Source organism: Mobula birostris, chromosome 23, assembly GCF_030028105.1.
Source record: "Mobula birostris isolate sMobBir1 chromosome 23, sMobBir1.hap1, whole genome shotgun sequence".
NCBI classification, from domain to species: domain Eukaryota; kingdom Metazoa; phylum Chordata; class Chondrichthyes; order Myliobatiformes; family Myliobatidae; genus Mobula; species Mobula birostris.
This window is the reverse complement of record NC_092392.1, coordinates 61,446,506-61,469,179: the sequence shown is the minus strand read 5'-3', so window position 1 is coordinate 61,469,179 and position 22,674 is coordinate 61,446,506. Positions and strand designations below refer to the sequence as shown.

The 22,674-nt window shown below is 41.8% G+C and overlaps 1 protein-coding gene across 1 annotated transcript in view; it reads left to right on the top strand.

The window, feature by feature from the left end:
- lta4h (leukotriene A4 hydrolase) overlaps nucleotides 1-22,674 on the top strand; it is a 94,778-nt gene that overhangs the window by 68,353 nt on the left and 3,751 nt on the right. The window contains exons 12-17 of the mRNA XM_072241372.1: nucleotides 3,937-4,081; nucleotides 4,172-4,275; nucleotides 5,424-5,494; nucleotides 8,554-8,608; nucleotides 15,571-15,666; nucleotides 16,716-16,798. Coding sequence (XP_072097473.1) covers nucleotides 3,937-4,081; nucleotides 4,172-4,275; nucleotides 5,424-5,494; nucleotides 8,554-8,608; nucleotides 15,571-15,666; nucleotides 16,716-16,798 — 554 coding nt within the window. The remainder of the gene's footprint in view (nucleotides 1-3,936; nucleotides 4,082-4,171; nucleotides 4,276-5,423; nucleotides 5,495-8,553; nucleotides 8,609-15,570; nucleotides 15,667-16,715; nucleotides 16,799-22,674) is intronic.

The window sequence follows — 22,674 nt, the reverse complement described above, 5'->3', positions numbered from 1 at the left end:
TTAGAAAATAGTCTATACCTTTATTCCTTCTACCAAAGTGCATGACCATGCACCTTCCTACACTGTATTCCATCTACCACTTCTTTTCCCATTCTCCTAATCTGTCTAAATTCTCCTGCAGACATTCTGCTTCCTCAGTATTACTTGCCTCTCCACCTCATTTTGTCCACAGACTTGACCAAAAAGCCATCAATTCCCTCCTCCAAAGCATTGATATATAACATGAAAGGAAGTGGTCCCAACACTGAGTGCTGTGGAACACCACTAGTCACTGGCAGCCAACCAGAATAGTAATAGGCATCCGTTAGTCTCATGAGACCATATATTTGCACCTTGGAAGGTTTCAAGGGTGCAGGCCTGGGCAAGGTTGTGTGGAAGACCAGCTCTGTCCTTGAGCGTGTGTCCTTGAGCAACGCACTTAACCACACATTGCTCTGCAATGCCTATGCTGCAAGTCTCCCCTCTCCACGACACCAATGTTGTTCAAGGGAAGGGCATTAGGACCCATACAGCTTGGCACCGGTGTCATCGCAGAGTAATGTGTGGTTAAGTGCCTTGCTCGAGGACACACGCTGCCTCAGCCAAGGCTTGAACTAGCAACCTTCAAATCACTAGACGAACACCTTAACCACTTGGCCACGCGCCAGCCAACCAGAAAAGGCCCCCTTTATTCCCATTCTTTGCCAGTCAATCTTTTATCCATGCTAGTAACTTTCCTGTAATACTTTGTTAGGGCTATTATATTAAGCAGAGTCATGTGGGTCACCTTATCAAAGGCCTTCTAAAAATTGAAATGAACAACATCCACTGACTATCCTGCCTATTATTTCCTCAAAGGATTCCAACAACTTTGTCAGGCGAGGTTTCCCCTTAAGGAAACGATGCTGACTTTGGCCTATTTTGTCATGAGCCTCTAATTATCCCATAACCTTGTCCTTAATAATGGACTCTCACATCTTCCCAACCACTGAAGTCAGGAAATTGGCCTATAATGTTGTGTCTTTTGTCTCCCTTGTTATTGTGACATTTGTAACTTTCCAGTCCTCTGGAACTATTCCCAAATAGAGTGATCTGTGAAAGATCATTATTAATGCCTCCACAATCTCTCAAAACCGTGGGATGTAATCCATGTTATTTAACTATTTCAGATTTTTCAGCTTCCCAAGCACCTATTCCTTAGTAATAGCAATGACACTCATTCCTGCTCTTTGATATCTAGCATTTCTGGCATTTTGCTAATGTCTTCCGCATTGAAAACTGACTCAAAGTACTTACTAGTTGGTTCACCATTTCTTTATCCCTCGTTACTACCTGTCCAACATCATTTTCCAGTGGTCCACTATCCACTCTCTTCTCTCTTTTGCTTGTTATATCGCTGAAAAAATTCTTTATTCCTCTTATTAGCTGTTTACCTTCATGTTTCATGTTTTTTATCTCCTTTTGACTTTTTTTTAGTTGCCTTTTATTGGAATTTAGAAGCTTCCCAATCCTTTACCTTCATACTAATATTTGCTATATCATAGGCCCTCTGTTTTTATGCTGTCTTGACTTCTCATGGTTGCCTCATCCTCCCTTTAAAATACTTCATCTTTGGGATGTATCTTTCCTGTGCTTTGCAAATTGCTCCCAGAAATTCCTGACAATGCTGTTCTATCACCCCTGCTAGTGCCCCCTTCTAATCAATATTGATAGCTCCTCTCATGCCTTTGTAATTCCTTTTACTCCACTGTGATACTGATAGATATAACTTTTAGCTTCTCCTTCTCAAACTGCAGGGTGAATTCTCCCATATTATGATCACTGTCTCCGAAGGGTTCCTTTACCTTAAGCTGTCTAATCAAATCTGGGTCATTACATTACACAATCCAGAATTTCTGTTTCCCTGTTGGGCTCAACCACAAGCTACTCTTAAAAACCCATCCCACAGGCATTCTACAAAGTCCCTCTCTTGGGATCCAGAACCAACCTGATTTTTCTGATCTTTCTACATATTGAAATCCCTATGACTATCACAGTATTGCCTTTTTTTACATGCCTTTTCTGTCTGTTATTGTAATTTCTTGCCCACATCCTGGCTACTGTTCAGAGGCCTGTGTATAACTTCCAGCAGTGTCTTTTTACCTTTGTAGTTTCTTAACTCTACCCACAAGGGTTCTGCATCTTCTGGTACAATGTCACCCTTTTCTAATGATTCAATTTCATTTTTACCAACAGAACCACCCCACTCCCTCTTCTTACCAGTCTATCCTTTCAATATTTATCCCTGGATGTTAAGTAAAGAATTATGATCTTCTTTCAGGCATGACTTAATGATGCCCACAACATTATACCTGCCAATCTCTAACTAGGCTACAAGATCATCTACCTTATTTAGTATACTGCGCACATTCAGTCCTGTATTCACCACCCTTTTCTATTTTGACCCCTTTACACTTCAACTCATCCCACTTACTGCAACTTTGTCTTATCATCTGCCTGTCCTTCCTCAGTCTCACTATACACTGCATCTAGTTGTATACCAACTGACCCATCCTCAGCCCTCATTCTGTTTTTTTCCACCCCCACCCCCCGCCAAATTAGTTTAAAACCTCCCCAACAGCTCTAGCAAACCTGGCTGCAAGGATATTGGTCCCCGTTGGGTTCAGGTGTAACCCATCCGTTTTGTACAGAAGAGGAATCCCAATGGTCCAGAAATCTGAAACCGTCTCCTGCACTCACTCTTCAGACTCAGCATTCATCTGTCAAAACATCCTATTCTTGCTCCCTCTAACGTGTGGCACAGGCAGCAATCCAGAGATTATTACCCTGGAGGTCTTGGTTTTCAGCTTTCTACCTAATGCCCTGTATTCTTTCTTCAGGTCCTCTTCCCTTTTCCTACTTATGTCATTGGTACTGAAATGTACTATGACCTCCAGCTTTTAGCTATCTTCGTTTAGAATGCTGTGGACCTGATTCAAGATATTCCTGACCCTGACGATGGGAGGCAACATACCATCCAGGTGTCTCTTTCATCTCCACAGAATATAACACACCATCTGCTGTGTTTCAAAACTTGTGCATATTTAATAATAATTTTATGTTTGTCTGATAGTTTTTTCTATTTCGTGGGCATCCCTTGGGACCTGTAGCAAGGAATTCAAATATCCACCTACAGCAATGTATCCTGGGAGGGGTGGCTGCACTTGAAATAGGTGTTTGGATACAATGTTCTCTTATAGCATGCCACTAAAGTGCATGCCTTATGAGGACAGGTAGAGTGAGCAAGGCCATTCTCTTTGGAGAGAAGGCAGATGAAAGGTGATTTGATAGAGATGTACAAGATGATAAGGAGCGTAGATCAAGTGGATAGCCAGAGACTTTTTTCCAGGGGAGAAATGGCTAAAACAAAGGGGCATCATTTTAAGGCAGTTAGAGGAAAGTATAAAAGGGAGGAATGTCATAGATCTTTTTTACACAGAATGGTAGGTGCATGGAACACCCTGCCAGATGTGGTTGTAGAGGCAGATTCATTAAAAAGCACTTAAGAGACTCTTAGGCAAATGGATGATAGAAAAATGAAGGACTGTGGGTAGGAAGTGTTAGATTAATCTTAGAATAGGTTAAAAGGTTGACACAACATCGTGGGCTGAAGGGTATTTCCTCTGCTGCAGTATTCTATGTTCTAAAAGTACCATGATAATTATATCTGAAGTAGTAGAATTTCTGCAGTGGAATTGATTCTGAAGGTTAATACCAGTTATGTGAAAGTAACTTAAAGCCTTAAATTATTTTATTTGTGTAATTCTGCTTTTTAACTCTGAAGAAGGAAAGTCCTATCAGCATAAACTAGATACTTCAGTTTGATTTTCTATATATAGGATCTATTGTGGTTGTTTAGTCTCATGCTATGGCAAATGTCATCTTAAAAATGTAATTAAAATGTATTCTTTCTATTAGATTGAGACTTTTGGTCCTTCTAATTCCTTGACCAGTCTTGTTCCTGACCTCCGTGACACTGACCCTGATGATGCATTTTCTTCAGTTCCTTATGAGAAGGGATTTGCTTTACTTTATCATTTGGAGGAGTTGCTCGGTGGGCCAGGTATGTATTACCTGTTAAAAATTCTTCAGTTTCTTAACTGGGAATTTAAAGCTAAATTGCAACAAATTTGTGCAATGTATTTACTTTTAGAAATCTTCATGGGTTTCCTCAAGTTCTATATTCAGACTTTCGCCTACAGTGCCATAACTACAGAAGAGTGGAAGAAGTGCCTGTATTCGTATTTTTCTAATAAGGTGAATGCCTTTAGAATAGTATTGTGATGATTTTTGATTTCTCATTTTGTCAAAATAAACCATACTGATCCTTTAAAATAGAAATCTGAGAGTAAACTATGGATGCAGGTTGCAAGTTTTGTTTTTAACTTTCCTGTTAACATTATTGCAGTTTTTACACTGGAATCTCTCCATATCTCTACCATATGTCTAGAATAGCCTTGGAAATAGGCCAGTTATCCATTTGCTCTGTAACATTGATTTAAAATACCAAGTTCACTTCAGTTCTTTAACATATGCATTAATGTAACATAGTTGGGCACTAATTACTTTATTCCCACAGGACTACCTAACCTTTGCCCCTTCCACTAAAATAACCTAAAGTTCTGGAAATTAACAGTTTAGTTGTTTTGTTATTCCAACATATTGATTTTCTAAGAAAATGAAGTTGCAATAAAAGTTGACTCTCTTACCTGGTGATTCAGATGTGTCCTCCCTATTTATCAGCCACTGTGCATATTGAATGGGAGGTGGAATGAACATGCTCTTTTGGAGCATCCTTGCTTGAATTTACATTTAGAAAAAAGTATATTGTTAGGAAGACCAAATTCATGCTGCTTTGGTACATATATGCTTCCTTCAAAAGCTCTTTCCAGAAGTGTTTTCCTTGACTGTGTATTTAAAAAAAAATGTGAGCCTGTTACACTTAGGCAATTTGGTTAATAATAACAGTGAAATATTGAATACCATGTTAGGGAAATATGACCCGAGTAATTATAATTTCTCCCCCTTCCCCCAATTGGAAAGGTTGGTGTAGATTAAAATGTTAGGACACAGATAGGAAAAAAGATAGAGTTGTACAGTTAAGTAACTATTGTACTTGAGAGAGCCCTTTTTAAATTCCACCCTAGTGACTATGTAACCAGTGTTTAATTTGTTTATGCTTTAGTTTTTACTGATGTTTAAGTAGAAAGATTGGCCAATGAGAGTTCCTTGTAATAGTGACCAACATGGATAAAATGTGAGCTTAAATGTTGGGAGCCCAACACAATCACAGTGTTGATATAATTTTTATTAATTACTTTAATGCTTAGTTTTTTTTTCTGCACAAGGAGTCAGGATTTCAAAGCAGCAATCAGTACCTCACTAATAATTTCACTTTCTACTAGACTGACGTTTTGAATCAAGTTGACTGGAATGCTTGGTTCCATTCTCCTGGGATACCACCATTCACACCACAGTGAGTCATCTTCGTTTGTTATACCGACAATCAGTGGAATTTCAGTCAATTTGCATGTTCACCCAGTAATTCAATGCCTATGTTATCAGGAAAGACTAAAATAAAATAAACTTCATAAACTACTTAAAATCCCCAAATTTGACTGTTTTAAAATGTACCACATAGGATTTAGTTCAACGGAAGTTATTTTCGAATACAAGTGAACTGGATCTTAGACCATAAGAAAGCCTTGCTTAAAATGGTGTAGATTGAATTGAGAGGTTTTGGTTCAGTTTACTTTGATTTATTTACGAAAAGAAAGCAAGCTATGCATTATTTTAAAATACTATCTAAGTTAACAGTTGCTATAAAGTAGTAACCAGTAATAATTTGAGTGGATTTTTGTTTAAAAAAAAATTTATAGCTCATCTTTACCTTTTGAGATCTTGTTACATTATACAATTTTTTTTAATGCTTGAATGTTGTGATCAATAATTGGTATGTCCTGGTGCCTACACATTTCTTGTTTTGGATTTTAACTTTTCAATCTAGTTCTTTAACTTTACAGATTTGTATATACTAGATTAAGTAATCTGTTAGAAAAGGTGTAAAACCGTTTCTGATGTGAATTTTTAAATCAAATATGCAGTTGATTTGGAAGAGATTCTGAAAGGCTTTAGAATTACATGTCCATTCACGTTAGAAACTAGAGCAAGGTCAAAATATATTATCAGAAGTGCATATGTCACCTTATTACTACCTTGAGAATCATTTTGTTACAGGTATTTGCAGAAAACTAAAATACAACATAATTTACACAAAATACTATATGTAGAGACTGACAAATAGCCTATGTGCAAAAGAAGATAAACTAAAAATAACAAAGAACACTGAGATCAGAACCTAAGGCTCCTATCCCTCTTGCCCGATGGTAGTAGGGAGAAAATACAGTAGCATGGCCTGGATGGTGGGGGTCCTTGATGTTGGATGCTGCTTTCTTATAGCGACACTCCATGTAAACATGCTCAGTGGTGGGGAAGGCTTTGCCTGTGATGGACGGGGCTGTATTCACCACTTTCTGTAGACTTTTCTGTTCCTGGGCATTGGTGTTCCCATACCAGGCCGTGATACTCTCCACTATGCATCTATCAAAGTATTTGGTGACATACTGAATCTGCACAGACTTCTTTGAAATGGCACTTATCTGCGGGTCCCAAAACAGATCCTAAGGCCAAGGAATTTAAAGTTACTCATTGGTTTTGCTGGCGTTGAGTGAGAGATTTCTGTGGCACCATTCAACCAAATTTTGAATCTCCTTTCTATACGCCAATTCGTCACTACCTTTGATTCAGCCAACAACAGTTTTGTTGTCAGAAAACTCAAATATGGTGTTCGTGCTGTACTTAGTCACATTGTTACGTACCCCGTAACTGGGTTGCCAAACCAGCAGAAACCTGCAAAACCACTTAGTTGGAGTCTGGATTACTGGAACTAAGAAAGTTTTATTAAAGAAATAAGCAACACAGTACTCTAATTAAAAGGATATAAATGCAACAGTTTAGCAATGATAAAACACACATGTACACAGAACTAGGATAATAGGATCAATCAAGCTCTGTCGCAGTCGAGGGGTAAATAATCAGTTTCAAGTGACGCAAAGTTCAGTTCAATTTAGTTCAGTTCGCAGTAATCGCTGTTGTGCCGTTGGGCGGGGAGAAGAGAGAGAGAGAGAATGAATGAATATGCAAATCGGATTCCAAACAGACCTTCGATATTCCTCGCAGTTAGCTTTCGGGCGAGCCCTTTGTAATGACTTCTGAGGTCACCGACTGTGACCCCTCCGTTCCAGATACGATCGTTCTTCTGCGGTGAACCCGGCACCCAGGCAAGGGTGGACACACACACACCAGGTTCCCGCCCGACCGTATCTTTCCACCCTGTGCGTCTATGGCTGGTCCCGTGACCAGACCTCCAAAAACTCTCACCAACTTGTGGGGGGGGGGCACACCGCTTCCAGGGTCCCGTTACCTCATGGTGTCGTGTCTCTTGCCTTAGCGAACCTGTCCCTTTTTATCCTCCTGCTGGGGTACCGCCTGTCCATCAGACTTCAAACAGTTCAGGGTTCAAAGCCACCGGTCTCTGACAATACTCAGAACCGTGTCTCCTTTCGGTAATCTCTCTCGTCTCTCTATTGTCCTCTTATCGGCATCAATTTTCTGATAACTGGTTCTTTTGTCACAACACAATCATAGGTATAAAGTGAGTAAAGCAGGGGGCTAAGCACAGAGCCTTCTGGTGCCCTTGTGTTGATGGTGATTGTGGAGATATTGCCATTCTGACGTGACTGGGGTCTGCAAGTGTGGAAATCAGGGTCCAGTTGCACAGGGGGGGTATTGAGACCCCTGGCCTTGGGGCTGAGTGAAGCGTTTGAGGGGATGATGGCATTGAATGTTGAGCTGTAGGTGTATGCATCTTAACTGTCCAGGTGTTCTAAAGCTGAGTGATGGGCCGATGAAATAGTATCTGCTGTTGACCAGAATTTAATTATCTAATTTCATTTAGAAATATTTAAAATGTTTCTTTAGGTTGCATGTTGGAAAGACAATTGAACTTCATTAAAACCCAGAAAACTGGTTCTTTCAATATTGAAACTTTGTATAAAAAGAATACAGTAAAATATCTCTAGATGCTTCACAGGGGCACTTGCAAATGTGTATCAGTGCTGAGATGAGTTTCCAGACTTTGAGAAGAACAGTTTAAGAGGGAATTCCAGTGTTTAGGTTACAGTTGAAAACATGACTGTCAAAGGTAAAAATCAAGGCTATTAAACATACATGATTCAACATTTGAAATTCAGAATTTTGATCAGAGATGTGGCTCTATTAATTGTATTACCATTGGAAATCAAGTACAGTATTGATAGAGAGTCTGTATTTGATATTGGGACCAATGATCTTTCAATTTTCCATTTAATGAAAAGGTCCCAATGTATATTATTAGTTTATTTGTGAAACATTTAATCGTCCAACTTGTTAAATATATGTTCAATCAAAGTGAGTATTGTGGCATTTGTTTTGCAGTTATGACACCTCTTTGGCTGATGCTTGCCTATGTCTTTGTAAACGATGGATCGCAGTGAGTAAAATTGATCTATCCTGTGAAAAGAAACCACAAATTCTAAAAATAGGAAGCTGTCGTCCCCCAAGTTATAAACTGAAATGTATGGTCAATGATTAAGGAAGCACCTAGACTATCTGAAATGAAAATTTAAAAACTGCAGATACTAGAAAATCTGAAAATAATACAGAAAATGCCAGAGACACTTCATTGACACGGAAATGTACAGCATGGAAAGAAGTCCTTTGGCCATGTCTGTTTACTTCAGTCCAATATATATCCTGCTATTTTTATTCTTCCAGCATGCTCATCACCTTCCCTCAGATTCTACACTCTAGGGGCAGTTTACAGTGGCCAGTTAACTTGCCAACCCATGTGACTGTGGGACATGGGAGGAAACCAGAACCCATGTGGTCATAGGGAGAAGATGAAAGCTCCACACGAGCATCCTGTAATTAGGATTGAGTTCACGTCTCCCGTGTTGAGAGGCATTAGTTCTACTGGCTTTGCTGTTGTGTCCTTGTTCTGATAATGTTGACTCTTTCCATTGTTGCTACTCATTGTTTTCTGCACTTTTTGCTTTAATAACTTAAGCCATCAGTGCTTCAGATCTGTATATTTCCATACTTTCTGGACTTCAAATCTGATTGTGCACCTTGTTAAACCTGTCACAATGGAGTAGTGTTGCCTGTGCAGTTTTGATCATCTGATCATATTAGACAATTCCCAGCAAGTGTACTTTTATTTCATTGAGAACCTAAATATAAACTTGAACAAATTAAAAACCTAACTTTGAGTTCAATCCTCACTAAGAAGTTAGCTTTCTTTAAAAAAAATCCTATAGTTTTAATTACGTTGAAGATGGTGACCGATCATGTCCTTATTTACTTTGGCAGGCAATCCATAAGAATCCAAAAATAATTTTTTACTCAAGCAATGCATTGAAATGATGAAACATAGAATAGTACAGCACAGTACAGGCCCTTCAGCCCACAGTGTTGTGCCAACCTTCAAACCCTGCCTCCTATATAATCCCCCACCTTAGATTCCTCCATATACCTGTCTAGTAATCTCTTAAACTTCACTAGTGTATCTGCCTCCACCACTGACTCAGGCAGTGCATTCCACGCACCAACCACTCTCTGAGTGAAAAACCTTCCTCTAACATCCCCCTTGAATTTCCCACCCCTTACCTTAAAGCCATGTCCTCTTGTATTGAGCAGTGGTGCCCTGGGGAAGCGGTGCTGGCTATCCACTCTATGTATTCCTCTTATTATCTTGTACACCTCTATCATGTCTCCTCTCATCCTCCTCCTCTCCAAAGAGTAAAGCCCTAGCTCCCTTAATCTCTGATCATAATGCATACTCTCTAAACCAGGCAGCATCCTGGTAAATCTCCTCTGTACCCTTTCCAATGCTTCCACATCCTTCCTATAGTGAGGTGACCAGAACTGGACACAGTACTCCAAGTGTGGCCTAACCAGAGTTTTATAGAGCTGCATCATTACATCACGACTCTTAAACTCTATCCCTCGACTTATGAAAGCTAACACCCCATAAGCTTTCTTAACTACCCTATCCACCTGTGAGGCAACTTTCAGAGATCTGTGGACATGTACCCCGAGATCCCTCTGCTCCTCCACACTACCAAGTATCCTGCCATTTACTTTGTACTCTGCCTTGGAGTTTGTCCTTCCAAAGTGTACCACCTCACACTTCTCCGGGTTGAACTCCATCTGCCACTTCTCAGCCCACTTCTGCATCCTATCAATGTCTCTCTGCAATCTTTGACAATCCTCTGCACTATCTACAACACCACCAACCTTTGTGTCATCTGCAAACTTGCCAACCCACCCTTCTACCCCCACATCCAGGTCGTTAATAAAAATCACGAAAAGTAGAGGTCCCAGAACAGATCCTTGTGGGACACCACTAGTCACAATCCTCCAATCCGAATGTACTCCCTCCACCACCACCCTCTGCCTTCTGCAGGCAAGCCAATTCTGAATCCACCTGGCCAAACTTCCCTGGATCCCATGCCTTCTAACCTTCTAAATAAGCCTACCGTGTGGAACCTTGTCAAATGCCTTACCGAAATCCATATAGATCACATCCACTGCACTACCCTCATCTATATGCCTGGTCACCTTCACAAAGCCATGCTGACTGTCCCTGATCAGACCATGATTCTCTAAATGCCTATAGATCCTATCTCTAAGAATCTTTTCCAACAGCTTTCCCACCACAGACGTAAGGCTCACTGGTCTATAATACCTGGACTATCCCTACTACCTTTTTTGAACAAGGGAACAACATTTGCCTCCCTCCAATCCTCCAGTACCATTCCCGTGGACAACGAGGACATAAAGATCCTAGCCAGAGGCTCAGCAATCTCTTCTCTGGCCTCGTGGAGCAGCCTGGGGAATAATCCGTCAGGCCCCGGGGACTTATCTGTCCTAATGTATTTTAACAACTCCAACACTTTCTCTCCCTTAATATCAACATGCTCCAGAACATCAACCTCACTCATATTGTCCTCACCATCATCAAGTTCCCTCTCATTGGTGAATACCGAAGAGAAATATTCATTGAGGACCTTGTTCACTTCCACAGCCTTCAGGCACATCTTCCCACCTTTATCACTAATCGGTCCTACCTTCACTCCTGTCATCCTTTTTTTCTTCACATAATTGAAGAATGCCTTGGAGTTTTCCTTTACCCTACTCGCCAAGGCCTTCTCATGCCCCTTTCTTGTTCTTCCTAGCCCCTTCTTAAGCTCCTTCCTTGCTTCCCTATATTCCTCAATAGACCCATCTGATCCCTGCTTCCTAAACCTCATGTATGCTGCCTTCTTCCACCTGACTAGATTTTCCACCTCACTTGTCACCCATGGTTCCTTCACCCTACCATTCTTTATCTTCCTCACCGGGACAAATTTATCCCTTACATCCCGCAAGAGATCTCTAAACATCGACCACATGTCCATAGTACATTTCCCTGCAAAAACATCATCCCAATTCACACCCGCAAGTTCTAGCCTTATAACCTCATAATTTGCCTTTCCCCAAAGCCTATGTCTTTGTAAACGATGGATCGCAGTGAGTAAAATTGATCTATCCTGTGAAAAGAAACCACAAATTCTAAAAATAGGAAGCTGTCGTCCCCCAAGTTATAAACTGAAATGTATGGTCAATGATTAAGGAAGCACCTAGACTATCTGAAATGAAAATTTAAAAACTGCAGATACTAGAAAATCTGAAAATAATACAGAAAATGCCAGAGACACTTCATTGACACGGAAATGTACAGCATGGAAAGAAGTCCTTTGGCCATGTCTGTTTACTTCAGTCCAATATATATCCTGCTATTTTTATTCTTCCAGCATGCTCATCACCTTCCCTCAGATTCTACACTCTAGGGGCAGTTTACAGTGGCCAGTTAACTTGCCAACCCATGTGACTGTGGGACATGGGAGGAAACCAGAACCCATGTGGTCATAGGGAGAAGATGAAAGCTCCACACGAGCATCCTGTAATTAGGATTGAGTTCACGTCTCCCGTGTTGAGAGGCATTAGTTCTACTGGCTTTGCTGTTGTGTCCTTGTTCTGATAATGTTGACTCTTTCCATTGTTGCTACTCATTGTTTTCTGCACTTTTTGCTTTAATAACTTAAGCCATCAGTGCTTCAGATCTGTATATTTCCATACTTTCTGGACTTCAAATCTGATTGTGCACCTTGTTAAACCTGTCACAATGGAGTAGTGTTGCCTGTGCAGTTTTGATCATCTGATCATATTAGACAATTCCCAGCAAGTGTACTTTTATTTCATTGAGAACCTAAATATAAACTTGAACAAATTAAAAACCTAACTTTGAGTCCAATCCTCACTAAGAAGTTAGCTTTCTTTAAAAAAAATCCTATAGTTTTAATTACGTTGAAGATGGTGACCGATCATGTCCTTATTTACTTTGGCAGGCAATCCATAAGAATCCAAAAATAATTTTTTACTCAAGCAATGCATTGAAATGATGAAACATAGAATAGTACAGCACAGTACAGGCCCTTCAGCCCACAGTGTTGTGCCAACCTTCAAACCCTGCCTCCTATATAATCCCCCACCTTAGATTCCTCCATATACCTGTCTAGTAATCTCTTAAACTTCACTAGTGTATCTGCCTCCACCACTGACTCAGGCAGTGCATTCCACGCACCAACCACTCTCTGAGTGAAAAACCTTCCTCTAACATCCCCCTTGAATTTCCCACCCCTTACCTTAAAGCCATGTCCTCTTGTATTGAGCAGTGGTGCCCTGGGGAAGCGGTGCTGGCTATCCACTCTATGTATTCCTCTTATTATCTTGTACACCTCTATCATGTCTCCTCTCATCCTCCTCCTCTCCAAAGAGTAAAGCCCTAGCTCCCTTAATCTCTGATCATAATGCATACTCTCTAAACCAGGCAGCATCCTGGTAAATCTCCTCTGTACCCTTTCCAATGCTTCCACATCCTTCCTATAGTGAGGTGACCAGAACTGGACACAGTACTCCAAGTGTGGCCTAACCAGAGTTTTATAGAGCTGCATCATTACATCACGACTCTTAAACTCTATCCCTCGACTTATGAAAGCTAACACCCCATAAGCTTTCTTAACTACCCTATCCACCTGTGAGGCAACTTTCAGAGATCTGTGGACATGTACCCCGAGATCCCTCTGCTCCTCCACACTACCAAGTATCCTGCCATTTACTTTGTACTCTGCCTTGGAGTTTGTCCTTCCAAAGTGTACCACCTCACACTTCTCCGGGTTGAACTCCATCTGCCACTTCTCAGCCCACTTCTGCATCCTATCAATGTCTCTCTGCAATCTTTGACAATCCTCTGCACTATCTACAACACCACCAACCTTTGTGTCATCTGCAAACTTGCCAACCCACCCTTCTACCCCCACATCCAGGTCGTTAATAAAAATCACGAAAAGTAGAGGTCCCAGAACAGATCCTTGTGGGACACCACTAGTCACAATCCTCCAATCCGAATGTACTCCCTCCACCACCACCCTCTGCCTTCTGCAGGCAAGCCAATTCTGAATCCACCTGGCCAAACTTCCCTGGATCCCATGCCTTCTAACCTTCTAAATAAGCCTACCGTGTGGAACCTTGTCAAATGCCTTACCGAAATCCATATAGATCACATCCACTGCACTACCCTCATCTATATGCCTGGTCACCTTCACAAAGCCATGCTGACTGTCCCTGATCAGACCATGATTCTCTAAATGCCTATAGATCCTATCTCTAAGAATCTTTTCCAACAGCTTTCCCACCACAGACGTAAGGCTCACTGGTCTATAATACCTGGACTATCCCTACTACCTTTTTTGAACAAGGGAACAACATTTGCCTCCCTCCAATCCTCCAGTACCATTCCCGTGGACAACGAGGACATAAAGATCCTAGCCAGAGGCTCAGCAATCTCTTCTCTGGCCTCGTGGAGCAGCCTGGGGAATAATCCGTCAGGCCCCGGGGACTTATCTGTCCTAATGTATTTTAACAACTCCAACACTTTCTCTCCCTTAATATCAACATGCTCCAGAACATCAACCTCACTCATATTGTCCTCACCATCATCAAGTTCCCTCTCATTGGTGAATACCGAAGAGAAATATTCATTGAGGACCTTGTTCACTTCCACGGCCTTCAGGCACATCTTCCCACCTTTATCACTAATCGGTCCTACCTTCACTCCTGTCATCCTTTTTTTCTTCACATAATTGAAGAATGCCTTGGAGTTTTCCTTTACCCTACTCGCCAAGGCCTTCTCATGCCCCTTTCTTGTTCTTCCTAGCCCCTTCTTAAGCTCCTTCCTTGCTTCCCTATATTCCTCAATAGACCCATCTGATCCCTGCTTCCTAAACCTCATGTATGCTGCCTTCTTCCACCTGACTAGATTTTCCACCTCACTTGTCACCCATGGTTCCTTCACCCTACCATTCTTTATCTTCCTCACCGGGACAAATTTATCCCTTACATCCCGCAAGAGATCTCTAAACATCGACCACATGTCCATAGTACATTTCCCTGCAAAAACATCATCCCAATTCACACCCGCAAGTTCTAGCCTTATAACCTCATAATTTGCCTTTCCCCAATTAAAAATTTTCCTGTCCTCTCTGATTCTATCCTTTTCCATGATAATGCTAAAGGCCAGGGAGCGGTGGTCACTGTCCCCCAGATGCTCACCCACTGAGAGATCTGTGACCTGACCCGGTTCATTACCTAGTACTAGATCTAGCATGGCATTCCCCTTGGTCGGCCTGTCCACATACTGTGACAGGAATCCCTCCTGGACACACTTAACAAACTCTGCCCCATCTAAACCCTTGGAACTAATCAGGTGCCAATCAATATTAGGGAAGTTAAAGTCACCCATGATAACAACCCTGTTATTTTTGCACCTTTCCAAAATCTGCCTCCCAATCTGCTCCTCTGTATCTCTGCTGCTACCAGGGGGCCTATAGAATACCCCCAATAGAGTAACTGCTCCCTTCCAGTTCCTGACTTCCACCCATATTGACTCAAAAGAGGATTTTGCTACATTACCCACCCTTTCTGTAGCTGTAATAGTATCCCTGACCAGTAATGCCACCCCTCTTCCCCTTTTTCCGCCCTCTCTATCCCTTTTAATGCACTGAAATCCAGGATGGTTCATTCAGATGCCGTCAACTCCAAATGATGAAGTGTAATGTAGCTTAATCGGAATTTGGTGCTAATTTGTTGCATCAGAGCATTAAATTGGTTTTTATTTTACTACTTTCAATAACGTACTTGCTAAACTAAATCTATATCTTTTAGCTTGGTATTTTAAAGAGTTTTCTGAATCTGTTATTTTTATCTTTTGTAAGATAATCTTCTGGTAGTATCTGTACGTTTATAAGTGAATGTGGAGATTATTTTGACAAAAATAAGTTAAATAAATTGCAGGCATCTGATTCTGAGCTGGGGTGCTTTAGTGAAGTGGATCTGAAAGATATGTCATCACACCAAAAAATAGAGTTTCTTTCTCTCTTACTACAGAAGGTAAGAAAATAATCTAAGACATTCTAAGGGCATTCATCCAGGATGATGGAAACATTGCTTCTTGAGTTGACTTATTGCAGTAGAAATAGCAATTTTTTTTTTTTTTTTTTTTTTAAGTAGAAGCGACCATTTGGCCAAACAATTCCATCATTCCTGTTTTCCCACTTATTCCTTGAAACCTTGTTCTCTTATTCTATTAATAACTCCTCTTCCAATTTCCTATCACAGCTCACAAATACTATGGCAAAAAAATAGTAGCTAATTCACTTAATAAGCAGCTATCATTGGGATGTGGGAGGAAATCTGAGCACCCAGTGGAATCACCCATGGTTATGGGGCGAATGTGCAAACTCCAGAAAAAGAGCTGCAGGGGATAGAAAGAAAACTGGATCATTGGAGCTGTAGGACATCTACACTATCTGTTTGCACCACTGAGTCATGCAAAGGTGTTCATAAATTTACAGATTCCTTAATCTTGAAAATTGTTTTTAAAATGTGTGATTAGAGCTAAATCCACACACAACTTACAATATATAGGTGTCTTTAATGTAATGAGACATGCTCAGATATTTTACATGGGAACCCCAAAGCATTTCACTTTTCAGCCTCCTGAGATTCTATGTTTGAACAATTTATTCAAAAGGACAGATCTAAAGGTGGAAAGAAGTGTAATGTTTTAATAGTGTTTTCTCCCCTTTGACTCCTGCAAATAATGTTGAAACTTCTGCTTTTCTGAACTTCACTTTTATGAATGTACCCTTTGTACAGCAATTTTAAATTCAACACAACTTTTAAGGTTTAGATTATTAAATGGAGTAAATAATTGCACCCAAAATGAAGATTAACATCTTGTACCTTCCATTAAAATGGTAAACTGTTTAATACTATAAAATTAATTGTAGAATGTTACAAAATAATTCAGAAATTATGTAAAATGCTTTTAAAGTGGCAGTTCATAATGAATTAGAATGGCATTGAAAGCGTGTGAGAATGTTCACTTAATGTTAATACAAATTCTTTCCAGTAAATATATTTCTGTTTGGGTTTAGCCTCCATTGCGACTCAACAGTGTGAAAAGAATGCAAGAAGTGTACAAATTTGATGATGTCAAAAATGCAGAGATAAAATTCAGGTAAAATTCACTGAACATCTTCAGAATCAGATTTAATATCACCAGCATAAGTCGTGAAATTTGTTAACTTTATGGCAGTAGTACAATAAAATAGATGATAAATGTCTACAGAGAAGAAAAACTGAGTTACATTAAGTTTATATATGTCTATTAAATAGTTAAAATAAGTGCAAAATAACAAATAAAAAAAGTAGTGAGGTGGTGTTCATGGGTTAGATTAGATTATGAGGACACTCAGTCCTCATTTATTGACATTTAGAAATGCATGCATTAAGAAATGATACAATGTTCCTCCAGAGTGATATAACAAAAAAAACGGGACAAACCAAAGACTAACACTGGCAAGACCACATAATTATATAGTTACAGCAGTGCAGTGCAATACCACAATTTGATAAAGAGCAGACCATGGACACGGTTTAAAAAAAAAAGGTCTCGAAGTTCCGATCGACTCCCGATAGTCCCGATGGCAGGTGGCAAAAGGGAGAAACTCTCCCTGCCATAAACCTCCAGGCGCTGACAACTGCTGATGCATTGGAAGCTCCCAACCACAGCCGACTCTGAGTCCGTCCGAAAACTTCGAGCCTCCGACCAGCCCTCCGACATCGAGCACCATCTCTGCCGGGCACTTCGAGCCCGCCCTGGCCGCCAAGCAACGAGCAAAGCCGAGGATTCGGGGCCTTCTCCAGAGATTCTGGATCACACAGTAGCAGCAGCAGTGAAGAAGGCGTTTCAAAAGTTTCACCAGATGATCCTTCATGCTCTCACATCTGTCTCCAACATGGCACCCTACTTGACAGATAACAGACATCACCACCGGAGTGGCTGCTGCGAGCTGCGTTGTGCCGCCATCTTCTCCTCCTCCTCGATGTCCATTTAGAAATTGGGTGGCCAAGGAGAAGAAACTGTTCCTGAATCTGAGTATGTGCCTTCAGGCTCCTTCCCTTTGGTAACAGTGTGAAGAGGTTATGTCCCTGGTGGTGGGGATCCTGAATGATGGATGCTGCCTTCCTTGAAGATGTCTTGGATACTGAGGAGGCTGGTACCCATGTTAGAGCTGACTAATTTTACAAGCTTCTGCAACTTTTTTTTGTATCGTGTGCAGTAGCGCACCCCCCCCCCCCCCAATTCCAGGCCGTGCAGCCAGTCAGACTGCTCTCTGTGGTACGTTAGTAGAAGTTTCAGAGTGTTTTAATTGACAAACCAAACCTCAAATTCCTAATGAGAGGAGGGAGGAGAAGATGGCGACGTGACGCAGCGCGCGCGGCCGTTCCAAATGAATATCGATATGTGTAACTAGGGACCATGCATCAATCCGGATTTGATGGGGACAGCCGTGAAAGCACAGAGGAACATCTGGAGTAGCTTCTGAAATGCCTGCTTTGCTGCTACTGTGCGATCGAGAATCTCTTGAGACATAGGCCCCAAATCCTTGGCTTTGCTTATCGCCTGTTGCCGGGGCCGGGGTCAAACGCTCGGCAGAGATCGTACTCGGTGTCGAATAGGTGGTCGGAGGCTCGGAATTTTTTGGACAGACTCGGAGTCGGACTGCGCTCGGATGCTTCAGGGATGCTGCATCGGCAAGTTGGCGACGCTGGAGGTTTACTGTCTGAGTGAGATGATGGGACTTTCGAGAGGCTCTGACTTTTACTGTGCCATGGTCTGTTCTTATCAAATTACGGTATTGCTTTGCACTGTTGTGACTATATGTTATAATTATCTGGTTTTTGTTAGTTTTTAAGTCGGTTTGTAATGTGTTTTTTGTGATATTCTGGAAAAACATTTTTATCATTTCTTAATGCATGCATTACTAAATGACAATAAAAGGGGACTGCGTGTCCTCATAATCATAATTAATCATAAATGTAGTTGCTATCTTGCCTTCCTTATAACTGCATCAATATGTTGCAACCAGGTTAAGTCCTCATGGGTATTGACATCCAAGAACTTGAAATTGCTGACTCCCTCCACTTCTGATCCCTCTGAGGATTGATTTGTGTTCCCTCATCTTACCCTTCCTGGAGTCCACAATCAGCTCTTTGGTCTTGCTGATGTTGAGTGTGAGGTTGTTGCTGCGACACCACTCCACTAGCTGGTATATCTTACTCCTGTACGCCCTCTCATCACCAACTGAGATTCTGCCAACAGTGGTTGTATCATCAACAAATTTGTAGATGCTGTTTGAGTTCTGCCTTGCCACACAGTTATGGATGTAGAGAGAGTAGAGCAGTGGGCAAAGCACACATCACTGTGGAGTGCCAGTGTTAATTGTCAGCAAGGTAGAGATGTTATTTCCAATCTGTACAGATTGTGGTCTTCCAGTTAGGAAGCTAAGGATTCTGTTGCAGAGGGAGGTACAGAGGCCTAGGTTCTGTAGCTTTTTGATCAGGGCTCTAGGAGTGTAGTGTTAAATGCTTAGCTATAGTCAATAATCAGCATCCTGACATATTTGTATTGTCAAGGTAATCCAACCTTGAATGATTTTGGGATGAAAGTGGGAAACCAATTGGTTTCCACTATATTATTGTTCTGTTAGATTCATGTTTGGGGAAAAACAACTTTTTCCAGTATTTGTGTGCCCAAACAGCTGTCCATCTTGATTTCACAACCCCACATGAATGATCAGTTGAACAAAGTACCCATTAATGAGGACACCAGGACAGGCATTCTTGCTGGAGACAATTCTTTCAGATGAAAGGGCACGATGAACAGAGAACACTCTAAGTGTTTAATATAAGCAGATTCTGGCAATGGGTTCAGCAAAAAATGTTTTACATTAACAGGATTTGGGTCCAACTGGTAAGGCCGATAATGAATACTCAACCCTATTTGCCATTAAAGATGCCATGAATTGCTACCCATGACACCACTGTCTTTGTTCTGCAGGTAATTGTAGAGTTGGGAAAGGACCTCTAGGATTTGAACAGTGGATATGAAGTAATAGTAATATATTTCTAAGTTAACATAATGTAAGTTTTGAAGGGGAACTTGCAGGTAATTGTTGAACAAAGGCAGCAGGCACTAAGTGGTCAAGGTTGAAATTTTGGGACGTGCTGAAGCTTTAAGTTGCTACATTGCATCTTACAGTTGTAAGTGTCTTGTCACATGGGTAGTTCTGGTGGAGTTACAGTGGCATGCAGAAGTTTGGGCACCCTGGTCAAAATTTCTGTTACTGTGAATAGTTAAGTGAGTAGAAGATGAACTGATCTCCAAAAGTCATAAAGTTAAAGATGAAACATTCTTTTCAACATTTTAAGCAAGATTAGTGTATTATTTTTGTTTTGTACAATTTTAGTGTGGGGGAAAAAAAGGAAAGGAGCACCATGCAAAAGTTTGGGCACCCGAAAAATTGCCTGTTTTCTCTCTCCCTCCTTTCTTAAAAAGTGGGATAACATTAGCTACCCTCCAATCCACATGAACTGATCTTGAATCTATAGAACATTGGAAAATGATTACCAATGCGTCCACGATTTCTAGAGCCAACTCCTTAAGTACCCTGGGATGCAGACCATCAGGCCCTGGGGATTTATCACCTTCAGTCCCATCAGTTTACCCAACACCATTTTTTGACATGGATAGTTTGGTCGGCCAAGGTGCGCCAAGTGAAGGAGTGAGTGAGGGGATTGGCTGAGAAGAAGCGGTTGATTTAAAAACCGGTCGGGACCATCCAGCAGCACAAACGTTCGAGGTCGGCCGAGATGTGACAAGTGAAACGAATTTGTCAGAATATCAGCCAATATAATCAAGGTTTGCTCTAGGGGAGCGGCCTGTCTGGGAGCGGCCTTGTAGAGGGAAGTGCCTTGTGAGAAAAGTGCGAGTCTTTGTCTCGAGAGTCTTCGGCGAGGAGGCTGCGGGAGGAGACTTCGCCACAGTTGGAGAGGGTGAGAAGTGGTGAGGAAATGACAGGTCAACTGATTCAGTGTGCTGCTTGCATGGTGTGGGAGGTCAGGGACGTTGATGGTGCCTCTGGCTGCTACAAATGTGGAAAGTGTGTCCAGGTTCAGCTCCTGAAGGACCGTGTTGAGCCACTGGAGAAGCAACTGGATGACCTCAGGTTCATCCAGGAAACCGAGAGTTTTCTGGACAGGACCTATAGCAACGTCGTTACACCGAAGATACCGGAAGAGAGAAGGGGGACGACGATGAGGAAGGGATGGATGCTTGGAGTACAGGAGACCCTGGGGGAGGTACCGCTTGAAAACAGGTTCACTGTCTTGGAAGCTGTCGGGACAGAAGACACTGCCAGTCTGAGAGGCGGACAGGTCTGCGAGTCAAAAATTGGCGCTGAAACAAAGCCGAGGAGACAGAAGTCGGGCAGAGCCGTGGTAGTAGAGGACTCTGTAGTAAGAAGTACAGAAAGGGGTTTCTACTGCAACAGGCGGGATTTAAGGATGGTGTGGTGCCTCCCTGGTGCCAGGATCCAGGATGTCACAGACCGATTGCAGGGCATCTTTAAGGGTGAAGGTGAACAGCCGGAAGTGGTGGTGCATGTCGGCACAAATGATGTCGGGAGGAAGAGGAAAGAAATTCTGCAGCGTGACTTCAGAGAACTTGGAAGAAAGTCAAAAAGCAGGACCTCCAGGGTGGTTATCTCCGGTTTGCTTCCAGTTCCTTGTGCTGGAGAGGACATGAACAGGGAGATAAGGGATCTGAATGTGTGGTGGCTGAGGAGCTGGTGCGGGAGGCAGGGATTTAGATTCTTGGACCACTGGAATCTGTTTTAGGGTGAGGATGAATTGTACAGAAGGGACGGGTTGCATCTTAACAGACGGGGACCAGCGTTCTGGCAGGCAGATTTGCCACTGGTACACGGGTGTGTTTAAACTAAGTAGTTGGGCGGGAGACAAACTGGAAATATAAGGATGCAGTGAAAGGGAAAGGGGGAAATAAGAAAAGTTAAGAAAGACAACAGAATTAATGGGGCAGAAAGCTCAAGAAGGGATCAGAGAGTATGGCCAAGTGCAATAGGAATCAATGTGAAAGGTGAGGGGAGTAAAAGTATTACTTTAAATGGATTAAAAGTATTATATATGAATGCACGGAGTATAAGAAATAAAGTGGATGGGCTTGAGGCTCAGTTGGCAAGTATGATGTTGTGGGAATAACAGAGACATGGCTGCAAGAGGACCAGGGCTGGGAAATTAATATTCAGGGATATACATCCTATCGAAAGGACAGACGGGTTGGCAGAGGGGGTGGGGTGGCTCTGTTGGTGAGGAATGAAATTCAGTCACTTGCAAGGGGGACATAGAATCAGGAGATGTAGAGTCAGTATGGATAGAACTGAGAAACTGTAAGGGCAAAAAGACCCTAATGGGAGTTATCTACAGGCCCCCAACAGTAGCCTGGATATAGGGTGCAAGTTAAATCAAGAGTTAAAATTGGCATGTCACAAAGGTAATACTACGGTTGTTATGGGGGGATTTCAACATGTGAGTAGACTGGGAAAATCAGGTTGGTACTGGACCCTAAGAAAGGGAGTTTGTGGAGAGCCTCAGAGATGGATTCTTAGAGCAGCTTGTATTAGAGCCTACCAGGGAGAAGGCAATTCTGGATTTAGTGTTGCGTAATGAGCCAGATTTGATAAGGGAACTCAAGGTAAAGGAGCCATTAGGAGGTAGTGACCATAATATGATAAGTTTTAATTGAGAGGGAGAAGGGAGAATCGGAAGTGTCAGTATTACAGTTGAACAAAGGGGACTATGGACCCATGAGGTAGCAGCTGGCCAAAGTTGACTGGAAAGATACCCCAGCAGGGATGACAGTGGAACAACAATGGCAGATATTTCTGGGAATAATACAGAAGGTGCAGGATCAGTTCATTCCAAAGAGGAAGAAAGATTCTAAGGGGAGTAAGGGGTGACTGTGGATGACAA